The 27887-nt window shown below is 33.2% G+C and overlaps 1 protein-coding gene across 2 annotated transcripts in view; it reads left to right on the top strand.

Annotated features, from left to right (window-relative positions):
* Positions 1–236: 236 nt before the first annotated feature.
* adp (WD and tetratricopeptide repeats 1) overlaps positions 237–27887 on the top strand; it is a 159379-nt gene continuing 131728 nt past the window's right edge. The window contains exons 1-4 of one of the 2 annotated variants that reach the window (XM_085807293.1): positions 237–530; positions 10365–10461; positions 10554–10637; positions 26613–26659. In XM_085807293.1, coding sequence (XP_085663419.1) covers positions 10414–10461; positions 10554–10637; positions 26613–26659 — 179 coding nt within the window. In that variant the 5' untranslated portion in view covers positions 237–530; positions 10365–10413. The remainder of the gene's footprint in view (positions 531–10364; positions 10462–10553; positions 10638–26612; positions 26660–27887) is intronic. The other variant, XM_085807292.1, reaches the window with a different exon arrangement.

Genomic DNA, 27887 nt, shown 5'->3' on the forward strand with positions numbered 1-27887 from the left:
ATCATTTCACGTTTCATCCGTAACAGTACAGAACAGGAAAAAATATTCTTCATGATACCGTTCCAGGTGCTGCAGTGATGTCGATATTCTGTTCAACTTCTGCTTCTACGTTGGCTGTGGGAAACTCACTGAGCAAAGATTTTCCGGAAAATCAGATGCTTTGTCGAGATGGCATGAGTGGTAGTGTGGTTAATGCTTAACATAAGCCGAATGTCTTCCAACGTTGGTCTTCTCTGACGACAGCATCCACCGCAGCAATGACAGAAGGGGTAATGATATGAAAAAATCACATTTATACAACCGTTGATTTGCTCGCGATAATGCGGTCCGAAAGCTTAGCAGATGCAAAACAAGACATCTCTCTGTCTATTGTCCGTTTAATATTTTTAAGTGTAATTTTTTTAGAAATTTATCATTTGAGAATTTAATAATTTATGTATATGTATGTATTTACACTAAAGCTGTTAACGATAGACGTACAGTTTCTTGTGCATCATTTTCGAAAAACTTTTGAAGTGACAGCCGGATAAGTAAGCTTTGTTTACTTATTACGTGCCTTTAATAGTATTGTATTAAGTATTAGTGCATAGTTTTATATCTTTCCTGCATCTAAAAATCTGTATAATGGAGTTTTTCATGATCCTAAATGTATTCTGGAAGTTATAGAAATTTAAAATAAATTTAATTAGTTTTCTTAGCTACAGAAAATATATATCGGTGTATAAGACTATGTGATGTGCAATTTTAAAAAAGTGAAATAAAATAAGAATTATATTTTAAGTATTTTGAATTTAAATAGCTCCGAACAGTAGTAAAATGTTTTTTCTTAATGACTTTGTGTTCACACGTTAATCTGTATTTTATTACAAAAACATATCTTTCTCCCAGATGTATTTAAAGTCTTTTATATACATATGCACGCATTCATATCATTTTTTTATAAGTAAATTAGCGTGGCCAGGATGAAATGTTTCATTTCTGCGGAAATGATTGGAAGAAAGCTGAGGTATAATACTTCATGAATACATATAGTTTAATTCGTTTGTCGACTCTGAAAGGTAAAACTCTTGAATAGAAGTGTCTTGATTTGTACATCTAATTGTATATATAAATATTGTGATCATTATTTAAGGCACTGAATCTCTGCTCATATCTCTGTAAATATATTTGTGCAGAGAGCTTTGGTTAAATCTACTTGACGTTTTGTACTGGTTCTTATGAATAACAGTAAAAAGTCTTGACTTTGGGAAAGTAAATGATTGTTTTAACCTGTTATTTTCCAAAAGTTTTTTAATTTTATGGAAACTGTAGTATTAATGTTACCGTATATATATGTATAAATATTGGGTTAGTGTGTAATTCCACAAAAAATGTTCTTTCATCAGCAGTTTATATATTCTGATATCATGAATAAATGATATTTTCTTAATTATAATTACTTTGTTCCTTGTTTGTCTTTCTCACTTTTTATCTTGTTTCCTTTTCTTCCAATATACATCCAACCCATAATCAGATACATTAAAAGCTGGCAGAAATTTTCATATGTAATGAATAAGAAAGCTACACTTCTACAGAATTTTCATCCATAATGCTGAGAGGTTTAAGTGACGGAGTGAACATTTAGATGGAATCACTCTCTAAGTAATACTGAAAGACTAGAAGTCAGTTAAAAATCTGCTTGTAGTATCCAAGAACCTTTAATGCTCAGGTAAGAAACTAAGCAATGGTGAACATGCGCTGTTGTCTGTTACTTTAAAATTCAAATTTCAGGCTCATTTTCTGCTACCCAGCATGCCTTATAACTATGGGAATGGCAGCTGCAGGTAAGTGGGGTGGACACTGGAATTTCACCATTGAGGCCATACAGATGTAATCCAACCACATTGGTTAGCAAGCTGTCCTCCAATTTGGGAGGATAACACCCTGGGGACAGTCTGAAGGTCTCTTACTTTTCTTCCCCAGCTACCAATCACTTGAGATTTTTTTTGGCTCACCGTGTATTTTGAGTGCATTCTTACCGCACAGACACTATATGCTTATGAACATTCATGTCTTCTTTAGTATTTAAACCTGGGCCCATCGGTATGGCAGTCAGCATCACTAACCACTATACTGACTAAGCGGTGACTAAATTATAGTAGGTTGGTTGTGTTGTCTAATTCTTGCCCCCTGTTCTTGTTGAAGCCACAGCAGGCTGATTTTTTTTTTGTTTCTAAACGAATTGTCATATATGAATATTCTTATATTGTCACAAGCATGTGTGGGTTTTGAAACCTCGCTGTTCTTATTATCTGAACATAATTGTCAGTTATGCTCCTTTGTCTCTTGGAGAAATGGTTTTATTCTGTAAAAGAAAATTCTGAAATTGTGGATAACTAAACAGGATTGTTCTCAACATCAGCTGTATGTGGGTGAAGTGTTAAATATATTTCGACTCTTCACTCACAAACTATTTAGAATGTCATGCCAAAAGTTTAGATTCATAGCTTCTTGATATTGTATTGGTGAATATTAAATGTAAAACGAAAAAAACTTAAAAGATGCAATTATTATAGCTAAATGTTTTAAGACTTAGCAGTTCTGCATTCTACATACCATAATGAGCATTACTGATATCTGTGTTAATGAGAATATGTTCTTTTCTTTTATTTCTCTGTTAATTGTTCAAGTCTTTCTGTAAAAATATGGTTTATGATAGCTTTTTATTAACTTATGCATATTCATGAGCTAATGCTACTAAATGAGAAAGCATGATAATTGAAGTAAAACTTAATACGAGTACATAATGTTAATTGGTATCAGTTTAATTTCAGCAAATAAAATAAAACTGATATCAGATAATGTTATTTACTCAGCTAATGTTGCTGTTTAGAATTTACATGTTGAAACTTGGCTTCATAGTTTTAAAGATATTATAGTTTTATGTGCTTTGCAATCATCCAAAGTATCCACATTCTTGGTGGATGTTAAGCAAATTATTGCTAAGTCTGAAGTAACAACTGAAACTTGAGAAGGGTGTAAAAGATTTTTTAAGCACACTTTGTGCTCACAACTCAGCCAACCACCTGTGATGAGATATTTTAAGAGTAACAGCTAGTTCTAATGTAATTAAATTCAAATAAACTAAAATTCAAATAATCAAAGTAGTCAAAGGCTACACAGGTCAGTTGATGTGAAGTTGGCTGAAAACTTAATGGATGTGGATATAAACCATTGGCAATTATAATGCAAGGCCAAAGACTGCAACTCTTATCTTATCTAGCAATCCTGTTCAGAGAAACGTGGCCTTGAGAAGCAGAATACGCTCAGTCTAACGATTAAAAACATCACCTTAAATACTTTTGAACTAAATTTGTATTCTGTTGGGAAAATGGAAGAGAGAAGTAACAATAAAGATCCAAAACATAGAATAACTAAAAGTAACTAACATAAAAAGCCAAAATAAGCTTACAAGACAGCAAAATTCCTAAGGCCAACTCTGTGTTGCTTCTTTCTTCTTCTTCTTTTTTTTTTTTTTTAAGTTTCATTTTGAAACTCTAGACATTATTGACTAGCATCTTGCTGAATATGTACTCATGCAATGCTAGGTATGTATCTGGCTGCTCTGCAAAGTATTATGCCTAGCTTTAAGTAGCTTAATGTATTTTATACCTTACAGCACACCATCACCAATATATAAATTTCCTGTAACAGTAGTCAGGGCTGGAATTCCCATTGACACATTAATTTGCAGCCTTCATTAGCCCAGCAGCAGTACTGTTTACTGCTGTTCAGAGACATTGCAGTAGCCTTCATTAGCCTAGCAGCAGTACTGTTTACTGCTGTTCAGAGAAATTGCAGTAGTAAGAAAAGTTTTGTAGAAAGACTTAACCATTTTAGGATGAGCTCCTCAGTCACTAAGCCACTCTTTTGGGATGGTAGGCAGACAGGATGCAAAGCCTAACTTTAAAAAAAATTATATAAATAAAATTTGTGGTCTTGTCTTTGTCAAATTTTTGGCACACTATGAGAGGAACACTCAGGTAACTATCTGAATTAATTTTAAAACTTTATCACGATATTTTCCTTAAAAATTGTACAGTCAAAAGTCGTTAATTCGGACATCCATAATCCGGAATGATCTATAATCCGGACCTCAAAGCTACAAACTTTCTGCGCATGCGCGTAAGACCTTTACCACTGCGAATTTGCGTGTGCGCGTGCGCAAAATACGTTTACGAATGCACGTTTAATGTATAACAGACGGGATAAGCTAAGCTAAAATTATCTAATTATCTATTTCAGTTAATGTTGCAGATTGCGTTGTTCCTTAATCTTCGAATTGGATCCAGCTTATTAATTTTTGAAGACTGTTAGAGCAATTTTATAAAAGTAAGCTTGAACTTTTGATTATGTCAAATAGAATTTCCGATATATATTTATTAATATGTAAAGGATATACAAAGCGAAAGTATCTTTCGGAGTCCATTAAACAAAAAGTGGAATTGCTGCAAAAAATGGATAAAGGCATATCCTTTGTTTATCTAAACTTTAACGTTTGTTTATCTAAACTTTGTTTATCTTTAACGCCGCGGCGGCGTGCAATGAATTGGAAGTTGATCTGTAAGCACTATCCTTATCTTAAAGGCAGATGTTTTTATTTTATTTGGCTTATAATTGCTTACTCAATGTAGTATTTCATCTCGATATACTCCGTCTTTGATATGATTTAAATCAAATGCCTCGTCATTATAATTCGCTTCCGATAGCGAAGAAAGTGACAGAGGTTATTGAAAACGAAAAAATTTTGATTGACAAATTAGTCGGTATTCTCGACACAGCAATTATAGGACTTGAACAGCGGAACTTTGTAACTGAACAAGAAATTATATCTGTTTATAGAATTAAAGAGAATGTATTATCACATAAAAAACGAAGCAACTTAAACAACTTACATTGAAAGAAGTGTTTAATAAAGTAAGCAAATAAATATTAATCTTTTTTTTTTTTTTGGTAAATTTTGATACCCTTTAGATCATAATTGCTCTTTATTTCATAAATTATGGTTTCATGTTTTTTATTTTATAATTTCTGCATGCCATCTTACCAGATTTAAACTGATGATCTATAATCCGGAAAAACCCCTAATCCGGAATCTCCGAAGTCCCGACGAGTTCCGGATTAACGACTTTTGACTGTATAAAGTAATAAGTTCTGGAATAATACATTTTTTTTTACTTTCCTCAAATAAATATGTATGGAAAAAATATCCGCACAATCAAGATTATATTGTATTATGTTATTTTAATCAAAATGAAAGTATTAAAAGTCTCTTTTGTTAAAAAAAGGCATAAACACAATGAAATGGAAGCAGTATTTCAAAATGTAGATTAGGCTCTTTCATTCTGCCCATTAAAATAATCGGACCCAAAACCATTTTCATTTGCTCTGACATCACATCTGTAAATTTACTGATTTCGAAGCAGATTGAAACTCAGGCCATTTTTGTGCAAAACCGTTTCTTTTATGATGTATTTTACAAGAGCATTATCCCCCCCCCAAAAAAAAGAAAAGAAAAAAGTAAAATAAAACATCAATTTCTTTGATAACTCTTCTAGTATTAATATTTGGTTTTCTTACAGTCAAATGGTTTCAAATCCTGGTGTTTCCTAAAATACTGTTTTGGTTTTGCCATCTGAAGTGTAAAAAAAATATTTTGCTAAACGATACACAAAAATAATCATCTCAGTGCCGACCTGCCTCTTAAGAAGAATAAATAAAACCTCTAAAATTAAAGAATATCTACCCTTATATCGCCCCTCCCCCCCAAAAAAAATATTTGGAAGCATCAGGAACATGTGCATATAATATATTAGCTGATGCTGTGAATAGCCTGCTCTGTTTATTTACGTAACTCGTCCCCATGATTCCTGCCTTCATTCTGAAACAAAATGCCAAAAATGAAAAATACTGTAACAGAATGAAAGTCAACATTATCCATTCATAATAAATTCCACTGTACACCACCAGTTACAGGCTGCATCTAGTGGCAACAAGCAAAAAAAAAAAAAAAAAAAAAAAAAAAAACTTCAGAACAACAGTCAGATTTCTGATCCCAACACCTAATTTGTTTCAACCAGAAGTCTTACCATTGCTACAAAATCATTCTGGCTAGGACAGCTGTCTTGTCTTTGCTGTATACACATTGTCCAGCATTTCTTGTGTGACCATTAAATGTCAATTCTTAGCTTGCATGGTCACCCAGTTTGTTCTCCATGGAACATCTGTGGAATATGATTGCTTAGAAGGTTGGCCTACTTCTTATCCCACATAACTACAACTGGTGAGTTGCAGATATGTATTCAGTTTGCGTGGAATCACATTTTATAGACAGCCATCCAAAATCTGTATTGGTCACTACCATTGCATGTGTGTTCAATTACAAGTACTGTAATGTTCCTCACTTCTATCTATTAACTAAGTGTTGTTGAACAGCTAAGCAAATCATCAAGTCTAAGAACAGAAACGTAAACTCAAGAAGGGTTAATTAACCTGTATTGCTCAAAATAGAGATTCACAGATGGCCGCTTTCTCAGGGTGTATAAAAAAACCTCCACTTGGGCTTAAACCAAAAAAGTGTAAGGTATAAGAACTAACTTATGACTTTAGCCAAAGTTAACACAAATTCTAAACTAGTTGGCCCGTAATATTAAATTAGCTAGCGAAGCTATCAAAAGGCACGTAATAAGGCCGAGCATAGTAACAGTTCGAGAAACATGGTGAAAAAGCAAACGAACACTAAAAATCCTAATTCTTTCTTCCGAAGTCAATGGAGCTTTGACTTTAATACTCATTTCTTCTTGTTTGCATTTAACGTGATTCTAAAAACTCATTCTGGTAAGGAATTGTAAGCTGAAGCTAAAAGAGATGGAAAAATTGTATAAACTTAAAATAACTGTTATAAAATTAGGATGTACCTTACAGTGCTAAAAGTGAGAAAGTATTAAATTTAACATATTCCTATTGAATTACCACAGAGGATTGGTTTTTGCAAAAGAATATTTTATTCAAATTTTCATCTGCAGAACTGTGCTATTAGTATCACGCTATAGAAAAAGAATGTCAAAAATCAAGAGTGTACTGCATCCCTTCATTTGAATTTGTGAGCATATTACAGTTCTATTAGCAGTCCATCCTGAACTCTGTTGCAGGTCTTCTTTCAGAGGATTTAATGGCCAATGTAAACTAGGCATGATTTGATCAGCAAATTTTTAAATGTTGTCTGTTGCCAATGCAACTGAATGAAATGTGGTAGTGCCCCTGGTGGATGTTGCAATCAACACAGAGCTTTATCATGACCAGTATCCATGGTGCTGAACAGGAATGTGGTGTGTTAAAAGCAATCTCATTTATCCAGGTGCTTTGTATTGAAAGTTCTGTGTTTAGTGCTAAATACACTCACTTCCGAAATTTAAGCACAGAGAGGAAATTGCTAATTTACTGAAGCCAATTAGAATTGAAGAGGATGCAATTCGCTGCAGAGGTAGATGGAAGTATGCAAATATGTTAGTTAATAACCACAGATGGCCGCTTTCTCAGGGTCACAGTTGGTCGTTTTCATGTCAAGAAATATGCAAAAATGGCAGTCTTATAAAAAGCCAGCTTTATGAAGGGTTACGGAAGTTGATTGTAAATACTGATAGAAGGTGTTTAAAACTTTCGTACAATTTGTTTCCAAAACATACGTGTTCCTATGACTTCCAGAAGACGAATGGAAGATTCTGAGCGCTGGCGTGCTGTTGGGTGCACTGAATCAGGAAGGCTCTACCCGATGAGACGGCTCCTGACCTAAGCTGTCCTGTAGGACAAATTGAAGCAGGACAGTCGATTACAGATGTTGCTGTTTCCTTCAGCGTTCATAATTCTGTAATTTTACGTTTATGGAAACAATTTCAAAACACACAGACAGTTGTCCGAAGGCCTGTAGCCGGTCACCCAAGCGTTACAACCCCAGCGGAAGATCGATATAGTGCTATTGTAGCCAAGCGGAATCACAGAGCTACCTCCACATGTGTGACGGCCTACCAGTGGCCAAGCGGTAAAGACGCTTAACACTGGTAGTTTAGTCCGAGGTTCAAATGCCGTGAACGGGCTGGTTGCATGGGCGGTTTCGTGGTTTTTCCCATGTGTAATGTGTATACGAGCCAGTTTCCCTTAGACAGTCCTCCACGAAGGCATCCCTCCCTTTAGGCAGATAGCCCTCGTGTGCTTTGCCATAATTAAATAATCCAATCCAATCCACACGTGTGACATCTATGGTTACAACGTCTATTGGTAATGCGATATCTGCAGCTACTGTATGCTGAAGTTTACTTATGAGTGGACTGTACACCCGGGTACCTCGGGTTTGTGTTCCTCTATCCATCCAATCAAGAAGGGCACGATTACAGTGGTGCAGGGAACATGTCATTTGGAATGTGTCTGACTGGGGCAATGTCATGTTTACTTATAAGTCAAGATTTGCTCTGAAGCCAGACAACAAGCGTTTAAGGATATGGCGTGAACAACGAACATGCAATCAGTCCCAAAACATCACCGAAAATCACGTATTTCGAGGCGGAAGCATTATGGTGTGGGCAAGGATTTCATTAGGATACCGCACCGACCTGCATATCTTTAAACAGGGTTCTTTGACGGCTGTCCGGTATCGAGATGAAGTCCTAGAACCCATTGTGAGATTGCACGCTGCAGCAGTTGGCCCTACTTTAGTTTTAATGGACGATAACTTGCGTCCTCATAGAGCTGACATCATCGGTGGCTACCTGGAGAGTGAAGGGATTACGCATATGGAGTGGCCAGCATATTCGCCTGACCTTAATCCCATTGAAAATCTTTGGGATGCTCTTGGCCGTGCTGTATCTTCATGTTTCCCACCTCCAGCCACTCTTATTGAGCTGGAAACTGCTCTACAAGAAGAATGGCGGTTGTTTAATTCTGCGGTGGTTGACCACTTAATTGAAAGCATGGTCATAAAATGTAAACTTTGTATACAGATGGGGGGATCACATACCCTATTAATGTCCTTTTTTTTCATTTTATGCTGTTTATTTTCACTTTATACATAATTCTGTTTAAGTCTCCAGTATGTCATTATCTGATAACTTATAAAAATTTAATATTGTTTTCATTTCTCTGTATAATTACTGATTTTGTTTAAGCATAAATATATATGCTACTCTCCTGCCTAATTTTGTGTCAATCAAAGCAGTATTTGTTGATTTTTTTGCATTTTACATCTTCGCGCTTAACTTTTGGAAGTGAGTATATGTTTCCCTTTAATTTTCGTTTAGTGTAATATTACCAAGCTGGGATCTGTAGAATGTAACAGACCTTTCCTTTTGTATTTCTAAACTAGTACATGGAGAATGAAGTTTACTGTTACAAATTACCTGGTTTATGAGACCAAACTCCATCAACTAGACAGCTATATAAATTATCTAGATGTATGAGGCAAAGTACATTAATTAGGCAGCTAAACACAAAGAACAATACACATTTGTCTGACACCTATTTCTTCGACTTATTCCCATGATGATAATGTTACATAGTACCACATTGACTATAGATTGGAGTGATGCCTGGGATGAGTGCCTTGCCATGTGACCACGAATGTGAAATGACTATTTCAAGACTGTATTGGTAATCATTTCATCTTGCATCATATTGTGTTTGTGTAGCATGTGCTTTGTTCTGATTTCAAACTTGATGAATTTTTGACTATGTGGTTATAATCAAGTATCCAGCGGAATAATTCCAGAGTATTAAATGGATTTAGTGCATCATACTGAAGTACTTAGTATCCAAGCTAATGTGTATTGTGTGATGTTGTCTTAGTTATCAAGTTATTAACATATGCAATATGTCCTAGATAATGAGTATGAACATCCTCAACATTCACAGCTATAGTCTGAAATTAATAGTTTTCTATAATCTCACAGTTGTATTTTTTCATTACCTGCTTGTCTTTCTGTTTTTCACTGTATTTCACTTCTGCTCTTCCTTATTTGAAAACTAATATCTCTAGTGTTTTTATTCCATACATAACATTCCAGTTCATTATGCTGTTTCCTGCCACACATAATCTAATGCCATCAAGAAAAGCGAGTATTTATCTTGGACATTTTCTTAGTGCAATTTTGTTAATTGTAACCGTGTTTCATATTTTCCTCTACTGCTATATATTGCAAATGCATGTCATGCTGTATATATCATGCAAAAACTGCAATGAATTCCTCACTTTCCATGCTTCTATTGTTGCCGTTAGTTAGTTTATTCTTTGACTATCACATTCATATTTTATATTAATAATTTGTTATTGATTATAGGGGTTGTTATTTGAGACTAACATGCTGCTATTTGTTTTTGAGACTAGTGATGGAATACAATAATGTTATCCGATATCAGAGTTTAAGGGAAAGAGAGGTAAGTTTCAAAGATTTGTTTAATATACATTGTGATGATTGAGTATTTTTTGCTGTTCACATATACATTTGCCCTATTTTTATTTTCTGCAGGATAGCTACCGGTTAAGGTTTCAACGCAGGCTACATGTTACTGAAAATCTAGTTAATCGCTTGGGATTAGAGGCTGAATTAGAAGTTAGTAATATAATCTAGTCTGCGTGCTTTTGTTTGTTACTTTTTCAATTTATATTCAGCATTCTTTATGTAGAGAAAAATAACAAAACATGTATTTGTATTGTAAGCTAATACAAATACATGTGATATTTTAGATGTGCTGATCTTTGTCCATAAAGTTTATTTGGAATGTATATTAAAGAAGAAAATAACAAGGAATGGAAATATGATTGTTGTAACATATAATAGAAGAAATAAGGACAAAATATGCATGTAGTTAGTTGTAGTGAAAAGATATGAATATTAGGAGGCATTGTAGTTTCATTTAAATTTTAAGAGAATGAGAAGTGAAATAAATACGTAATTCAAGAACCTTTTTGTTAAGGATTGTTTAACAGTTTGTGTAACATAGTATTTTCTTAAATAAAATGGAATAGATAATTTTTATAATCAATACATAGATGGATTTATATCCATAAATGTCTAAGGTCCATGAAAGATTATGGAAGATTAACTGAAAATCATTTTCATTTAGTTCTGCGTGAGTGGGCAGATTGTTAGGTTGATATTCATGTAAAAAACACTCAAAGATCCTGAATTTAGTGTAATATTTTTAGTAGTCATTGTCAGCATTTTGTTTGATGTAATGATCTGTACAAAAATATACCTTAATGCAAAATGTAAAAAGTATGTAGATATATTTACACTTACAAAAGTGCAAATACTATCAGAGTTTGTAGCGGTCCTTATAAGTGCTTATAAGTCCTTTATTTACACTTACAAAAGTGCAAATACTACCAGGGTTTGTAGCGGTCCTTATAAGTGCTTATAAGTCCTTATATTTGAAAATAAAATATAAAGGCCCTTATAGGTGCTTACTTTTTCTTTAAAGCCCTTATTTTTTTGTTTTTAGTGCTTTTTTTTTAAATGAACGTGCAATTTTTCCCCGTACCAAAGCCGAAACTAAATAAACAACTTTTCTTCCTAATATGGAATGTCAGATGGTGAATCATACTCCCGGAAATAGCTTTTCCCCCTTGCTCTGCATTAACATAACCTTTGGTGTGCGTGGAGAGTACAGACAGGTGCCCGTCATTCTGTTGGTCAAAGAATTACGAAAGCAGTAGAAAATTTTTCTACATTCGGCATTCTTTTCCTCCCACCCAAATACTACACACGTTTGAATTTCTATCAAGATCTTAATAATTTGCATTCTCGTTCCGCTTGGTCAGTTCATATTTGTGTTTATTATGATCGTTATGCTTATATTATAAGTATATGTATGAATGTTTATAATAACATAGTTGCAGTAACTGCTGAAGAACTTCCAAAAATGGTTGTGTTTTAACACAGATTAGCTTTCTAAGGAATAATATTCGGAATGGCTTAAATAAAGGGAAAGTAATCAAATAGTCAAAATAATTTCATTTTTTTTGGCCAATACAGTACGAAGATTGGGAGGTTCTCCCCTTCTCTGCAAAATCTCGAATATTGAAACTGTTACAGTTCGCTGCAAAACAAGCAACGGACCTTTTTTTTTTTTTTTTTTTGTCTTTTTCCAATCTGGATTGAATAGGACTAAAAGTTTTGTGGTCTACCAACCCAAGCGAAGAATGATTCTGTTCCGGAAATTTAACTCAGTCTGTTGAAAATTAGAATGAAAAACACCCCAGATCTAAGCGACTTTGATAGAGGGCAGATTGTAATGGTTCGAAGGCCGGAACAAGTATTTCGGAAACTGCACGAGTCGTGGGTTGTTCGTGATCTACAGTTGTCCTATAACACTTTTACATGCCTTCATGATCTACAGGCTGTCCTGTAACACTTTTACATGCCTTCATATGCATGTAGATGATACTTTTTCAGTCGAAATAAGTGAGAAAAATTCTTTTCAGCTGATAAACTTGTTATTATAATACTTATTTAAATTAATGCTTTTAAAAGAAATAGCTAAATATAACTTCATTTATTAAATATCTACACTCAAGAGCCAAAACATTATGACCAGCCCTACATTTTGCGATGAACGCGCCTGGATGACGTGGAAGGCACGTGATCAGGTGGAAGTGGTATTTAACTGCTGCTGGAAAGTCTGAAGAATCATTCTTTCACTTACTTCTGTGTGTGATGGGAAAGGCTGCGGATCTAAGCGACTTTGATAGAGGGCAGATTGTAATGGTTCGAAGGCTCGGAAAAAGTATTTCCGAAACTGCCGACCCGTGGGTTGTTCGCGATCTACAGTTGTTAGTATGTATGAAAAGTGGATGAATGATGGTGAAACCAGCAGTAGACGACATGGTGTTAGACGTCCACACGCTATCAAAGAAAAAGGTCGTCGGAGACTGTCTCGCATGGTGAAGCAAAACCGGAGCCATGCAGTGGCTCAGCTGAATACAATGCAGGGCCAAGTAGAAAAGTATCGGAGCACGTTGTTCAGCGGACACTGTTGAATATGGGGCTACGCAGCAAACGTGATAGTGGTTGTGATAGAGCACACCATGAATGCTACAAGGTATCTGAACATCATTGCGGACCAGTTGCACCCTTACATGGCCTCTGTTTTTCCAGCTAGAAATGGAATGTTCCAACAGGACAACGCCCCGTGTCACAAGGCTACAATTGTGTTGGAGTGGTTCCAGGAACATGATGCAGATTTCCAGTTAATGTCCTGGCCGCCTAACTCACCGGATCTCAATCCGATAGAACACATTTGGGATGTCATGGGACGGCAGCTCAGAGGTCAAAGACCACCAATTCGCAATATCTCGGATTTGCGTGACCGTTGCTACAACATCTGGTACAATCTGTCTCCGGTCATCTTTGAAGGACTTGTGTCATCCATGCCAATTCGGGTTGAAGCTGTCTTGCGCGCCAAAGGTGGCTCAACTTTTTATTGACAGGTGGCCATAATGTTTTGGCTCTTGAGTGTAAATTAAGAAGAAAATAAAAGGAATTGAAAGAAAGGTTGCTTGTTGTAGCATGTAATGAAAGGGATAGGTGTATAAAATTAGGTTGTAATTATTTGTAATGAAAAATGTGCTAACTGATATGACAGTTTCATTTAAATTTTAGGAAAATGAGAAGTGAGGTAAGTACCTAATTAAGTAAGCAAAGTATATAAACCTTTCTATTATGAAGGATTGTTTAACAGTTTCTGTAATGGAGTATTTCTTTAAATAAATTGAAATAGCTATTTTTTGAACATCTGTAAATGGTTTTACATCCATAAATATCTAAGATCTATGAAAGAGTATTTATGGGGAGAGAAAAAGCAGCGTTTTCATATCTCTTCTTCATGAATGGTGGGACAATTTAAGGATGCTATCCCTGCAGAAGACCAACATATTATTTTTTAGTTAACTTTTTATAAAATTGTGGAAATTTGCGTGGTGTAAATATACTTGCAAAATCTAATACTTCTTGTAGCTATCTCAGCAAAATACAGTACAAAGTCCGAAATCCGAACATCCATTATCCGAAATGATCTAAAATCCGGACCTCAAAATTATCAACAATGTTTTTATTGTAGGCTTTATGCATGTGCATTTGATTCCGCCCTTCGCGCATAATAAAACATTTGGAGAGTCCCGCTTCTTAATTTTGCTTCTACACTAAATAAAATACCTTGTTATTGATGAAGGAATCATTTTAGCATAAATTTGTACAATCAGTAATTTGGCTCCGTTGCTGCGTACACATACTGCTTGGCATACATATCAAATCTAAACTTTCCACATAGATACATCGTTGATAAGACGCCAGTTTCCTTTAATCACCGCATGTTTATGAACACGACAACTTAAGTAATCACTCATGTAGCAATGCCTAAAAAATTTTTTTATGTTAGTAATTGAATAATAAAGGAGTATGATAACCTTTTATGTTGACATTATGCTTGGCGATGATTACAGATTTAAGTTCAATGAGCTGAAAAATGTTGACGAGGAAACATTTACCAAAAATTTCTTTCCATATGCTAAAAATAGATTTTATTAATGATACTCATAGACCCAAAGATTACATTTAGGGCTATTTGAATTAAGAATAACTGATTTGTTATTTACATAAACCCAGGACCAGCACCAGGGCTTGTATGGCTGCACCCAGTCGCATAATTTACGACCCACAGAGACTGCATCAGGGAATAAGATATCTAGCACCGGCCCTCAATAAGGCTTAACCCTTTGATGGTTAGGGAAATGAGCAGTTTTCGTTTTTGTTCATTTTAATTCGCGCATTATTACGAGTAAACGGTAATCAAAAGTGGCAGCTGTTTTCCCTCGCCGTTCTTCCGAAAATGTCACCCTTCTCTGGGGATGCTGTAGATAGCTCACCACAAGCATTTTTAAAATTTCTTAAAGTATTTGTTGTACATAAATAACAGTCTTTATATACTTTAAAATAATTAATAAATGATAATTATTAACCCTTTGCAGCACAGTGTGTCCGGTATGGACACACCTAAAAATTCCCTTCTGTACGCACAGAAAAATTTAATGAAAAAGCATTTATAGGTTACTATAGGTTACTCTGAACCTTCTTTATTTATAGTAGATGGCAGCTCAACACAAACCAGTCCATATATTTTAGCCATGTTTAGTTTTTTAAGACCCTCATTTTTCAAAGAAATCTTCTAGATTTTTTTTAGGGTATAAAAGGAATTGTTTGAAAAGAAATTTCTATGTTATTTTTTGTGTGTATGCTAATCTCCTTACTCTATATTAGTTTTAAATTTGTACCTTGAAATCTTGCCTAAAATCAAACGGCGAACCCTAGGTGTGCCCAGACCGTGCTCACCGATAATCTAGGACAACTGTATTCTTTGCATCTCATTGGTCAGTTCATTGACAACAATGCTCGTTTCAGCACTCTTTTCGAAGCTGTATTCAATCACTGTGCCCACAGAATTAAAACGATAAATGCCAGCTTCACAAAATTTTACTTGTGTATTCCTCTAGGCCTAATCAGACTGCTTACCTTTTTTTTTTTTTTTTTTTTTTTTAAACCAAAACTCCAACTTTAAAATGTAGCATGCCGGAAAGGGTTAAATAGTGATTTATAAATGATTATAATAAATTATACAAATAATAATAGTTAATTATAAATATAAGACAAATATTAAATTGAAAGGAATAAATAAATACAACTAATGTAAAACTTTATGAAGCAATTAAATACAGTAATTACCTAAAAATCTTTTTGTGTGCGATATATAGTTTAAAACATGGAATTGCACATAATAGGGCATTGCAGTTTTTGCAATAAGTACGTGTTTCACGGTGAATTCTTTTTCCACTGGCATCATTTTTGCTGCAACATACCACACATCATGTAGTAGGTTCTTTTTTTTTTTTTTTTTCTGTACGTGGAATATAATCAGGAAAGTGGCGGGTTGACACTCTTAAAGTATTCGAAACTGTTTCAGCAGGTTTTGATTTCAAATGTCTGTGAGTGTGATATTTTTCAACAATTCTTTCAGCTAGTTCAGTTCAGAATTCCAAATTTGATTTTTTTATTCCCTTTTTTTTTCCCACAGCTGAAAAGAATTAAAAATTGTTATGTCCAATAAATAACGAAATATTTTATTGTAATATTTCCTTTGGTGATAGATCAAGTTACGTCATAGTATCCAATTTGCTGATCCATGCCATCTACACCACCCATTGTATTATTATAATCTAAAGCAGGGTTGGCCAAACCATGTCAATAAGAGCTGCACGTTTGAATTCAGGAATGTTTGAGAGCTGCATCTAGATTTTCTAAAAGCCACAAGTTTATATTTACATCATTATAGAAGTAGTGGAGGAGGTTTTAAATAGAAAGAAATCCCTGATAACTTTGTAAAAAGAGTCTAAACTAAGTAATTACTTCCTTTTGGACACTGAATAGTTTTAGTATACCATATTTCATACATATATTTTATATGCATGAGCACCACAAATTGCCTGCGAGAGCCGTATCAGGCTCATGAGCCGCACTTTGGCCATCCCTGATCTAAAGTAACCTTAGGCTTCTCTATTTCCACATTTTCAATTTATTTGGGACTTTTAAAATATCAGGATTATGAATTGAGCTTATAAAATGAACATATTTTTTTATCTCTCTATCGCATGATCATTGTCTTACCTCTTTGGTAGGCAAGTAAGTCTCCCTTTTTAAGCTCTTCTGTTTTCAGTTCCTTTGGTAGATCTTTTCTGTTAGGTCTTAATGTTTCAAAAAAATCAGTTTTAGATTTCAATACCATTTCTTCAGATATATTTGTACCTTTACCGACATAAATTATAATAGACCACACATATAAACTATGAGATTCACATAACATAAACATTTTGATACCTAATCTGGCCCTTTTAAGTGGCAAGTATTGGGTCCAAGAAAGTCTCTCTTTATACAGCAATAGACTTTCATCAATACATGTCTTGTTCGGGTGTATAAACTTCCAAAAATTTTTTCTGTAAGCTGAGGATGAGAAGAATCAGTGTTTTCATTCTTATCAAAATGAATAAATTGCATAAGGTCAAACCTTCTTGAACTCATGAGGTTAGAAAAATTATTTCAATTAACTTTATTTTTGACCAATACATTCTTACAGTTGGTTTCGTAATTATTCCGTACAAAATTAATGTTGCAAAAAAATACTCTCAATTCATTCGCATTAGTTTCACTCCAATGATTAGTTCGGAAATGTTCCTTGCTCTTAAATTAATTTAAATTCTCAGCAGCAAAAATGTTGGTTTCAGTAACAATATGATTTACAATCTCATCAGTAAAAAACAGCTCGAAGTACCCTAGTAGATCAGAAATATTTGTCACGCAAGCTTTCATGCCCATATCAGCAGTAAAACTAAATTGGTTAGGATCATGAAAACTTGAATCAATTTTACACCACTGTCAAACACTCGAAAAATCTTCCTCATCGCTTGAATCGTCTTCTGAGCTTGATATACTGTGAACAAAGTCTTCATCAGACTCAAAACTTGATAAGCTTTCTGTGTCACAATCATAATTACCATCATAATTATCTAACTTTTGCTTTTGAGCTATTTTACTTTACAAATGCCCTAAAAAAATGCACCAAAATATGCATAAAAAGAACAAGATTAAAAAAAAATCCCCCTTCATTATGAAAAAAAATTCATGAAACCCATACTGCCATCTGTAGACAGTAAGACTAACTAAATTCCCCCTTCATTATGAAAAGAAATTTATGGAACCTGTACTGCCATCTGTAGACAGTAAAACTAACTAAATTTCGCAAGTAGGATTCCTTTGTAACATAATCAATGCAGAATAATAATAGTGAACAAGCTCAGCTCATCAGCATGCATTGGGAAAAAATTTCACTACACGAGTAGTGCTTGTTTCTAACCATTTCAGTCAAAATCTTGCTCCCAAGCGGAACTCGTTTGAGCGCATTATGAAGCACGATTCGATTGTGAGCTGAACTCATTCATAACCATCAAAGGGTTAAGTATATGTGGGAATTTATTTATTCAGAACTCTGATAAGCCTTAAGCATGTGCAAGAAATAGTAGGTATAATAAATAACTAATACAATTCAGGCTTAATTGTCTCAGTGCACAATAGAAGCTAGATAAAATTTAATGAAACAACTTGCCATTAGTCGCCAAGTTCATGATGCATAGCCAAGTATGTATAGTGAAGGATAGGTAAATTTGAGGATGGTATAAAAGAAGTTTTTCATTGTGATGACAATGCTTCTCATTCATCAATCAATTAATGAATGGTGAAAAATGTAGTATGGTTCTAGATCCAGAAAATACTGCTATCGATAGTGAAGAAAGTGACAGAGAAGTTACTGATAACGAGAAAATTGACAAGTTAGTCAGAATTCTCGAAACAGCAGTTACAGGACTTGAACAATGGAACTGAATAAGAGATTATGTCTGTCTACAGAATTAAAGAGAAAGTATTAGCACAAAAAAGAAGCAACTTAACCAACTTACATTGAAAGAAATAGATCATAAATACTTCATTATTTCATAAATCACGATTTCATATTTTTAATTTTATAATTTGTACATGCCATCTTACTAGATTTAAATTGATGATCTAATATCCGGAAAAATCCCAAATCCGAAATCGCCGAAGTTCTGACGAGTCCGGATTTCGGACTTTGTACTGCATGTGATTTCTTTAGGGTTTTTCCTTTATTATTCTAATGAAAGTCACAATATTTCCTTCTTTGGATGCTTTTGACAAGGGCCATATATAACTTCTGTTTGCAATTACTTCTGTGTTATTATCTTTGTAATATGATGCCAATATGGATCAAAACAATTTTCAAAGTTAGATTTTTGGATTAATTTATGAATGAAATGGTATTACGATCTTAACTTCATGTTCCAAGCCACGACATTACTTCTTTATAGTACTGGGACCAAGTAATGTTTGCCGAGGTTCATTAAGTAAGTCAAAATCTCTCTGAAGATAATAAGTAATGAATATTTTTTGTAGATGTTATTGCAGTTAAATTCCTGTAAGGAAGAAAAGAACCACATATTAATTGTATAATATAGCCTTCAGAAATGGAAACTGAAGTACCGAGAAAGAAAATTGGAGCAGTAAAAAAAAAAAAAAAAAAAAATACTATGATTATTTATCTGATAAACTATAGTTTGTTACTTTAAAAATTGACACTTCAAGGTCTTAATGACCCTCTCCTCATTTATAGTTATAACATATGTTGTCATTGCATAAATGGGGTTTTAGGAAATTGAAGGACTTCATAATTTTCTGAAGTAATCGATATCATGGTTATAAGGTAAGCCAGAAGGTTAAAAATGATTTGGACTTGCCTATTCTAAAGTAACTGACTATAGTATTATTTATTCAACGTAGCATAAATGTCATTGGTAGTAAAACTGTTCTTTATAATAATCCCTTTTAAAAGAAGTAAATGTTATATTAAGGCTAAAAATACAGGAATGGTCATTTTGAGCTCAGCTAAAATTAAAGTGCATGTACTTACTAAAAAAAAAAAAAAAAAAAAAGAAAGAACATTTTGAATTTTTTGGCTTTTCTAAGACTCCATTATGGTACAAAGTCTGAAATCCAGACGTCCATTATCCGGAATGATCTAAAATCCGGACCTCAAAGCCACAAACTTTTTTTGGTACGCTTTACGCATTCACATTTGATTTTTCCTTCAATAATAAATCATGTGGAGATTTTCACTTAAAAATTCCGATTCTTAATTTCACTTAGGCACTAAATAAAATACCTCGTTATGAAAAAACAATCATGTAAGCATAAATTTGTGAGATTAATAATCTGGCTCCGTAGCTGAGTATCTGCTTGGCATATATCTCAAAACGAAAGATTCACCATTTTATATCCCTGACGCCGAAATGGTGAGTTGTCATTTATTATATTTTGCTTTCATCCCCGCATTTTATCAATACATGACAGCTTCAGTAATAACTCATGCAGTGATGTCTAAACTTTTTTTTATATTAGTAATTGAATAACAAGAGTATGGCAACCTTTTATGCTAACATTGCACTTGGCGATGATTATAGATTTTTAAATGCTCTAAGAAATGTTGAGGAGGAAAAATTCAACAAAAATTTCTTTTAATATGTTAAAAATAGATTTTGTTAATGAAATCCATAGGCCAAAAGATTACATTTAGTGCTTTTTTAATTCAGAATAACTGATATGTTATTCACCATAAACTCAAAAGCGGCGGCAGAATATGTCGGCACCGTATGGCAGAATTTAGGGAAGACAAAATTTTTGGAATTTGGGGAAGCACCGAGTTGCAAAATTAAGGGATGAGAATTTTTTATAATGCAAACTTTTTGTAATCGGAAAACATGTACGACCTTGAGCATTTAAAGAAGTAACAATTTTCCCCATTATATATCCTGCAAATAAAAGAGCATGGATGACACAAGCGTTAATGAATGATTGATTTGAAAATCATTTTATACCCGAGGATTGGCAACATTTGAATTCAGTTGATTTACCTGATGACTCAAAAATAGTCCTGATTGTAGACAACTGTTCGGCTCATACTTCACTTAAAGTTTTAGTGAAAGATAATGTATCCGTATTATTCTTTCCTCCAAATTGTACGTCTGTCATTCAGCCTATGGATATCGGAATAGTGCGCACGCTGAAATGCAAATATTTTTTGAAAATATGACTTATTGTAACCCTTTTTCTGCATCATCTCTCCTCCTTGAAATAATTCTAATTCTTAGTCCTTTTGTTTCCTGTTTCATTGCTCCTTGGTGTGCCGTTCCAGCACTCATTGGAAGACGTTATCGCGATGCGTGCCGTTCAACAACAAGTACCATGGTTCCAGTCCATGATGGTTTTCCCTGGATTCTGCAAAGCGGCTACGATGTGAGCAACTGTAGTGGGCGGCATCCTGTTTCTATGGTTCGGCGGCGATAGATTTCAAGTTTTGATTTCTGGTGGTCAACTGCTGTGGGCGGCATCTTGTTTCCAAAGTTAAGTGACGTCAAATTCCAAGCTGTGATTTCCGGTGAGCAACTGCCATGGGCAGCATCCTGTTTCATGAAGGCAGCATCTTTAATACAAGTGTTTTTCCAGGTCTAGCAGCAATGTATTTCCAAGTTGTGATTTTTCGTGAGCAACTGCAGTGAGCGGCTTTTGCCAGTTCAAGTGCACTGAAGGTTTAGTTTAATTTTTCAGGTGCCTTCTTGGCCAGAAAGCATGGACCTATTTATAGTGAAGTGAAATTCATATTAACCGCATAGTTTTTGTTCTGTGATATGTTTTCCGTGTATTGAATGCCAGTATTCAAAGATCAGGTAATATATTTGCTGTATCATTTATAGTGTAGTATTCTTTAAAGGAAAAACCCTTGGGGTTAATGAATAGTCAACTAAATGTAATTTTTGATAATGTTACACTCTTTAAGTTTCTGGTGTTGATTAAATTTATTTATTGTATTTTTATTTTTATATATATTGTTAATAAATCAGTTAAGTTAAAAATTTTTGTCTTCTATGTCTGCACAATACATAATCTTAGGGAGCTTCTATTGCTAGTTCTGCTAAATGCTTTTATAACTTTAAACTTTGCTTTTGCATCAATATAAAGTAGCATTTTAAAAATCCATGTTAAATTTCTTGAACAGTGGCAAGACTATTCAAGAATTTAAAAAATATTTTAGCATAAAATCTACTGTGTGGAGCATCGCAAGATCGTGTCTCCAGATACGTTAAAAAAGTGTTTTGCATAATTTATGGCCAGCTACCATATTTCATGGTGAGGCCGATGAAGATGATAGCCGCGAATTTGAAGGTTTTTGGATATCGAAGACTAAAGGTGAAATTTTCCAGTTAATGGATTTTATAAAGAAATGTGTAGAAGCAGTAATAAATGAAGATGATAGATATAACAGAAGTTTTTCATTGCGATGACAATACCCCAATCATCAATCAATTAAAGAAGGGTGAAATCTGTAGTACGGTTCTAGATCCAGAAAATACTGCTACCGTGAAAATGAAAAAAATTTCGATTGACAAGTTAGTCTGTATTTTCGACACAGCAATTGCAGGACTTGAACAGTGGAACTTTGTAACTGAACAAGAAGCTATGTCAGTTTATATAATTAAAGAGAAAGTATTAGCACAAAAAACAAAGCAGCTTAAACAACTTACATGGAAAGAAATGTTTAATAAAGTAAACAAATAAATATTAAGCTTTTTTTCGCTAAAATTTGATACCCTTTAGATCATAATTGCTCTTTATTTCATAAATTACGGTTTCATATTTTTAATTTTATAATTTCTGCATGCCATCTTACCAGATTTAAATTGATGATCTATAATCCAGAAAAATCCCACATCCGGAATCACTGAAGTCCCGACGAGTCCAGATTTTAGGTTTTGTACTCTAATTTAATTATTCTGTCCATTTAAAATAATTGTTTCTTTCTTATAATGTTTTACATCTTGAATTGGCCTATAGTTAGCAATACTTTGTATTGCTGTTATTAGTCATTTGAGATTAGTAGTCCTTTTTTTTTGTTCTTTTTGATACAAATATCACATTTGAGGAAACATATTTGACTTAATTTTGTAGGAAAAGCAGCGGTGAAGCAGATCACGTTTAACTACATAAATGCATTTTCAGTACATTACAATTTTATTAACTTGGTGTCATTTTACTTGAAACATTTGAAGTTTTTTCTTTACCTGAACAAATATTTTTGCGACCCTTGCTGTAAAGGTTTATAAACTAGAAATTTGAATTAAAATGTATCCTGATAATAAATTATTAAAAAAATATTCAAAAAAATTTTTTTTGGTGTAAATATGAATATAATTAATTATATTATAAATATAAAGATAAAGCCAGATATCCAAACTGAGGAGCTGGTTGTGCTTGTTTAAAGCTTAAATCTTGGATTAATATCTGATCCTGCAGAATATAGAGCTTCTTCAGCATTTTGTCCAGTTGACCATTATTTTGATTTTAGAAGCTTAATGTTGAAACTGCTACATAGTACAAAATGTTGTATATTTGGAGTAATATTATTAAGTGTTTATAAAGCCCCATTCACATGCAACGCTCCTTCGCACAGCTGCCGTTAGCAAGAGGAGAAAAAGGAGACATGAAAGAGTTTCGTCTTTAGGACCCGTTCAGAAGACCACCGTCTTCCTTCCCTTTACACCTAAGCCTCTGTGAACAATCCCGTCTCCGAATTGGCAGATTTCTAATAATGTTTACACATTTTTAACATTGTTTACTGTTGTTAATTTTGTAATCTGTACTTTCGCAACTAGTACCTGAACTTTCCTAATGGTTCCTGAAAAATATATGCTTTTTAATTATTATTATTTTATAAGCTGTTATTTATTTCACTCTTGAAGCTTGTCGCTATGGTTAAAAGATGGTGATGGATTTTTAAACTGTTTCCCGATAAGATATAGAACTCAAACTTAGTACATACACTGCTTGTGGATGTGGTGTCACGCTTTTGATTTTTAGAGGATTAGATTTTTTTTCAGATTTAAAGTTGAAACGATTTTTTGCAAATATTAACAAATAAAGTGAGAATCTCATAATATTATAGTTTGCACCATAACACACTGTGAAAGGAAAAAATTAAATGAAATTTTTAGCGTAATTTTTTTTAAAAATATTTTGTGAGAATTTTTGAAAACCGTTCATATTTTTATGACACCCATTAATTTTAAAATTTCATATCTAAAAATATATCGGTTACAAACTTTCGACATTTTCCCAGCTTGTAAAACAAACATTTCGCATTTAAAAAAAATGATAAAGGAAATTAATTGGATGATTTTTTTTTACTTTTTTGAAGAATATGCAATGAAGCAGAATGGGAAATATTGGTTCTTCTTGGGCATCAATTCGAAATTATTATTATATTTTGAAGTAATAATTTCGGTTTCAAAGTAATAATCTCATTATACCACACTATTTTTATGACATTATTTATGCTATATAAGTTGTTATTGTTGCCAGTTGTTAGTTCAGCGGGAGATTGGAGATATTTCCGAGTTAACTTTCTCTTAAGATTCGTTTTGCATTCCGTTGTGTTTAACGTTCTTATTAGATTGAAGCATAATTACTGATTATACTTAGTGATATTCTAAACACTTGTACGAGTATTTCTGTGGAAAATTCCAGAACTTTGAAGTGTTTCTGTTGATAAGATTAATTTAATTAAGCTATCATCGGATTTGAGTGCAATGACAATCATTTATGAACTATTATCAATCTATTACAAACCCGTACACATGCAACAATATTATAATTAATTAATGCATTAAAATTGTTTTGAACGTGTTTTACAAAACAAAAACAGGTAAAGAAAAATTCTGCTTGCGTTTTATGAGTTTTTGCAATTTTTCTGGCCATGTAAGGGTTTTAAAAATAGGTTTGTAATTTATGTTTATATTTACCAATTGAATAAATAGCACTAGGTTTGCTTTATATATATATATATATATATATGTATTGAAATTCAGTAATAAAATTTTAAAGATTTGAAATTATTAAATGTCTATTTAGACAGTTTGTATTCTTTAAACTGCAAATGCAAACTGAGAAACCTTTTGCATTTTTTTCAATAAATCCTTTTAAAGTCCTAAAACATATACAGGTATGGACTAATTTTTTTATTATTTTTACTGCTTATTTAAAATTATATACTTTATAGAAACAAGGATGGGTTTTGCAAAATACTGAAAGGAAAAATTATTTGAAATGAAAATGTACATATCTGTTTTAATGAATTTAGATAAAAGTGTATTTTTTTCTCAGAAACTAATTCATTAATTGCAAAATCATTCCTTGACGTTATAAAAAACACTCTAATAAATACAATAAAAAAACTGGGGGGATACATTGAAAATTGTAAGAGAAGAAATACATTTTAATTGTAAAATTTTTCTTCAAAAATTAAAAAAATTACTAGCAAAAATTTTTTTCAGCTTAAAATTATTTTGTCTCACAAAACTATTTAATAATATTCATAAAAAGTAGATGAAAATGCTTAAATTAAAAAAAAAAATCATTCAAAAGGTACCGAGTTCCTTGTCGCGTTGAAGCCGATATGCACTTGTCTTAACTTTAGTTTTAATTTGAATGATATTTCTGGAATACCTATCATCAGATACCCTTGTCTGTATTTGTCTATAATTTCCGTATCTTGTACAGTTCTATCTAATTTTGGGGGGGATGCTATCACATCCCCAGACATCTATCAGCGCGATTATTTCGCTGACAGTCCAGCGAGCAGTAACTAAAATTAAGTGAACCGCGCAGTATAGTACGGGAATTTCCCCCATTTGCCCAGCTCCCGAGAGGTAAGGAACATTCAACCAAGTTCTACCTCCAATTCGCGGTGGCAGTTAATGCTTGTCCCATGTGAACGGGACACGTTGGAAGAACCGGTTTTCGCTACTGGTCGAATCTGCTCTTGTGAACGGGGCTTAATTCTAGCCATTTATCCCACCAAAACTGATTTAATGATTTTTCAGAAAACTGATGTTTTAAATCTGAGATTCTCAGGTAAATTCTTCTGAAGTATTTAATGATTTTGGTTTGTATTGATTGAATATGATAAATCACATGAGCACTTTCCGCTTAGGAGGAGGATTGTGTAAGGGAAACTGGCTCATATTTATGTTGCACATTTAGAAAACCACAAAACACCTATGCAGCCAACACATTTGACAGAATTTGAACCTGAGTCAAACTACTAGTGTTCAGCGTTTTCAACCACTCAGCAGTTGGTCGGCCAGCATTCAGTAGTATACAAGTGATATTAAGCATTTCAAATGAGTATGGCTTATGGACACATTTTTTTCAACATTAAAATTTGAAAGAAATTATTTTAAAAATTTTATCTCCAAATGCTTTAAACGATCAATCCTAAATTCTATAATTGAATCTTTTGAAAGGCTATTTTTGATAGTAAAAGCATATGTAGCTGCAAGCATTTCTAAAGACTGATTTTCCACTCTTATTTTTTCAGAGATTAATTTTTTTAACATAACGTTTTCAATATTATAGCATAAACACATTTCATGTGCTGTCAAATATTTTTACTTATTTTATTCTGTGATTTTTTTTTTTTTTTTTTTCCTGTGAGCAAATTATCGGTTGAGATCTTAAGAGTATGGTGGTGGGCATTAAAACCCTTAATTTTATGAAAGAAAAAAGATGCAAATAATGTGTATGTACACTCTATGTAAATAGTAGTGATATGTAATATGTAGTGATATTAAAATAGTCAGTAGTGATATTAAAATGCTCTACATATACCACAGAGCAGAAGGTATAATTTTATGTTTGTGTTTCCCCTTAATTAATATGCTCTGCATTATAAATGTAATTTCTGCATGAGGGTTTTTTCCCCCCGGAAGCTAATCAGGTTACACCATACAATACTATTCTTGGATGTAATTTCCATAATATTATATAATAAAAAATACAGACATGAAATTGTTTTGCTTTTAGGGGCATGGTGGCTGTGTTAATTGTCTGGAATGGAATGAAAAGGGAGAGTAAGTATAGTTTCAATTTTTGAATTGGAATTAATAATGAAAACTATTACCATGTTTTGAACAGTTGTATTACGTAAGAAAGGTATAGAGCAGGGGTTGTCAAATTTCACTACTATAGGAGCTGCATGATAAATTTCGTGAAACCTTGAAAGCCGCAGCAGGGTTTTCAAAAGTCAGAAATCCGTATTTATATTGTTTAAAAAATAAAGAAACATTTCAAGTAAATTAATGAGAATTTCACATTTTTTTGTGCAATTAATATGGTTTCATAAAAATGCAGAACCCTTTTTTTCCACTAAGCTTCTCATCATGGATACTTTCATTTGTTAAACATTGTAACCCTTTTTTTTGTGCCATACCTTCACTACAGCACCAGTACTACTTGAAAAATTTCTTTAAAAACTGAAACTCATGAATAGTGACTTATAAATGAACCGTTTTTATCGTATGCCATTTTTGCACCACTTCATTTAGTTATCCCTGTCTATAAGAACAGTAAGTTTCACCTTATAAAATTCAAAAATGTCCTTACCATTTGGGATTTGTTTGCATTGTATACTTAATTTTTGGCAGATAATATAATGACTACCTTTAACTGTAATACACTGCATTTTGTACATTTTAGGTACACTGCACAAAAAATAGGGAGGGGACCTCCCATTCTACTGGGCTGATTGATGAAATTCAACTTGGGTTTTTTATGTCTTGACTTAGGATATGTATTAGATTTATATATAGCATTGTTCTAATATAGGCATTTTGACATAAAATCGGACTTCTTCTGAAATGACATACCGATTTCCCCCCCCCATATTTCGATTCTATGACTCAAATTTTGCCAAACTGCCAAGATTTGTAAAAATCACACGAGTAGTTTTTAAGAAATTAGCTCTCAAAATTTTAGCTGCTCAATATTAATTTGGTATATATTTATTAATTTGTCTTTTTTTTATTAAACTTATTTGATTCTTCCTTTTACAAATTTTTCGAAACAAATTTTGAATTGTAACCTATAAAATTTTTACCATCGTCTTAAAGTAGATGTATTTCTAAGCATATCTGCAAAAAATTAGTTTTTTATTCAAAATTTCCAGAAATACGTGAATTTATATATTGGTGCGTTTTGAAATTTGTCACATTTGTAGAAAGCGATAAAACATCAAATAGGGTTTAGGCACTTTGTTAAAATTATTTGTAGGAATGATGTGACTTTCGCCCACTCGTGCAG

The sequence above is a fragment of the Stegodyphus dumicola genome, chromosome X1 (genome assembly GCF_044657685.1).
Source record: "Stegodyphus dumicola isolate Sdum_Otavi_A_Nest chromosome X1, ASM4465768v1".
Classification (NCBI taxonomy): domain Eukaryota; kingdom Metazoa; phylum Arthropoda; class Arachnida; order Araneae; family Eresidae; genus Stegodyphus; species Stegodyphus dumicola.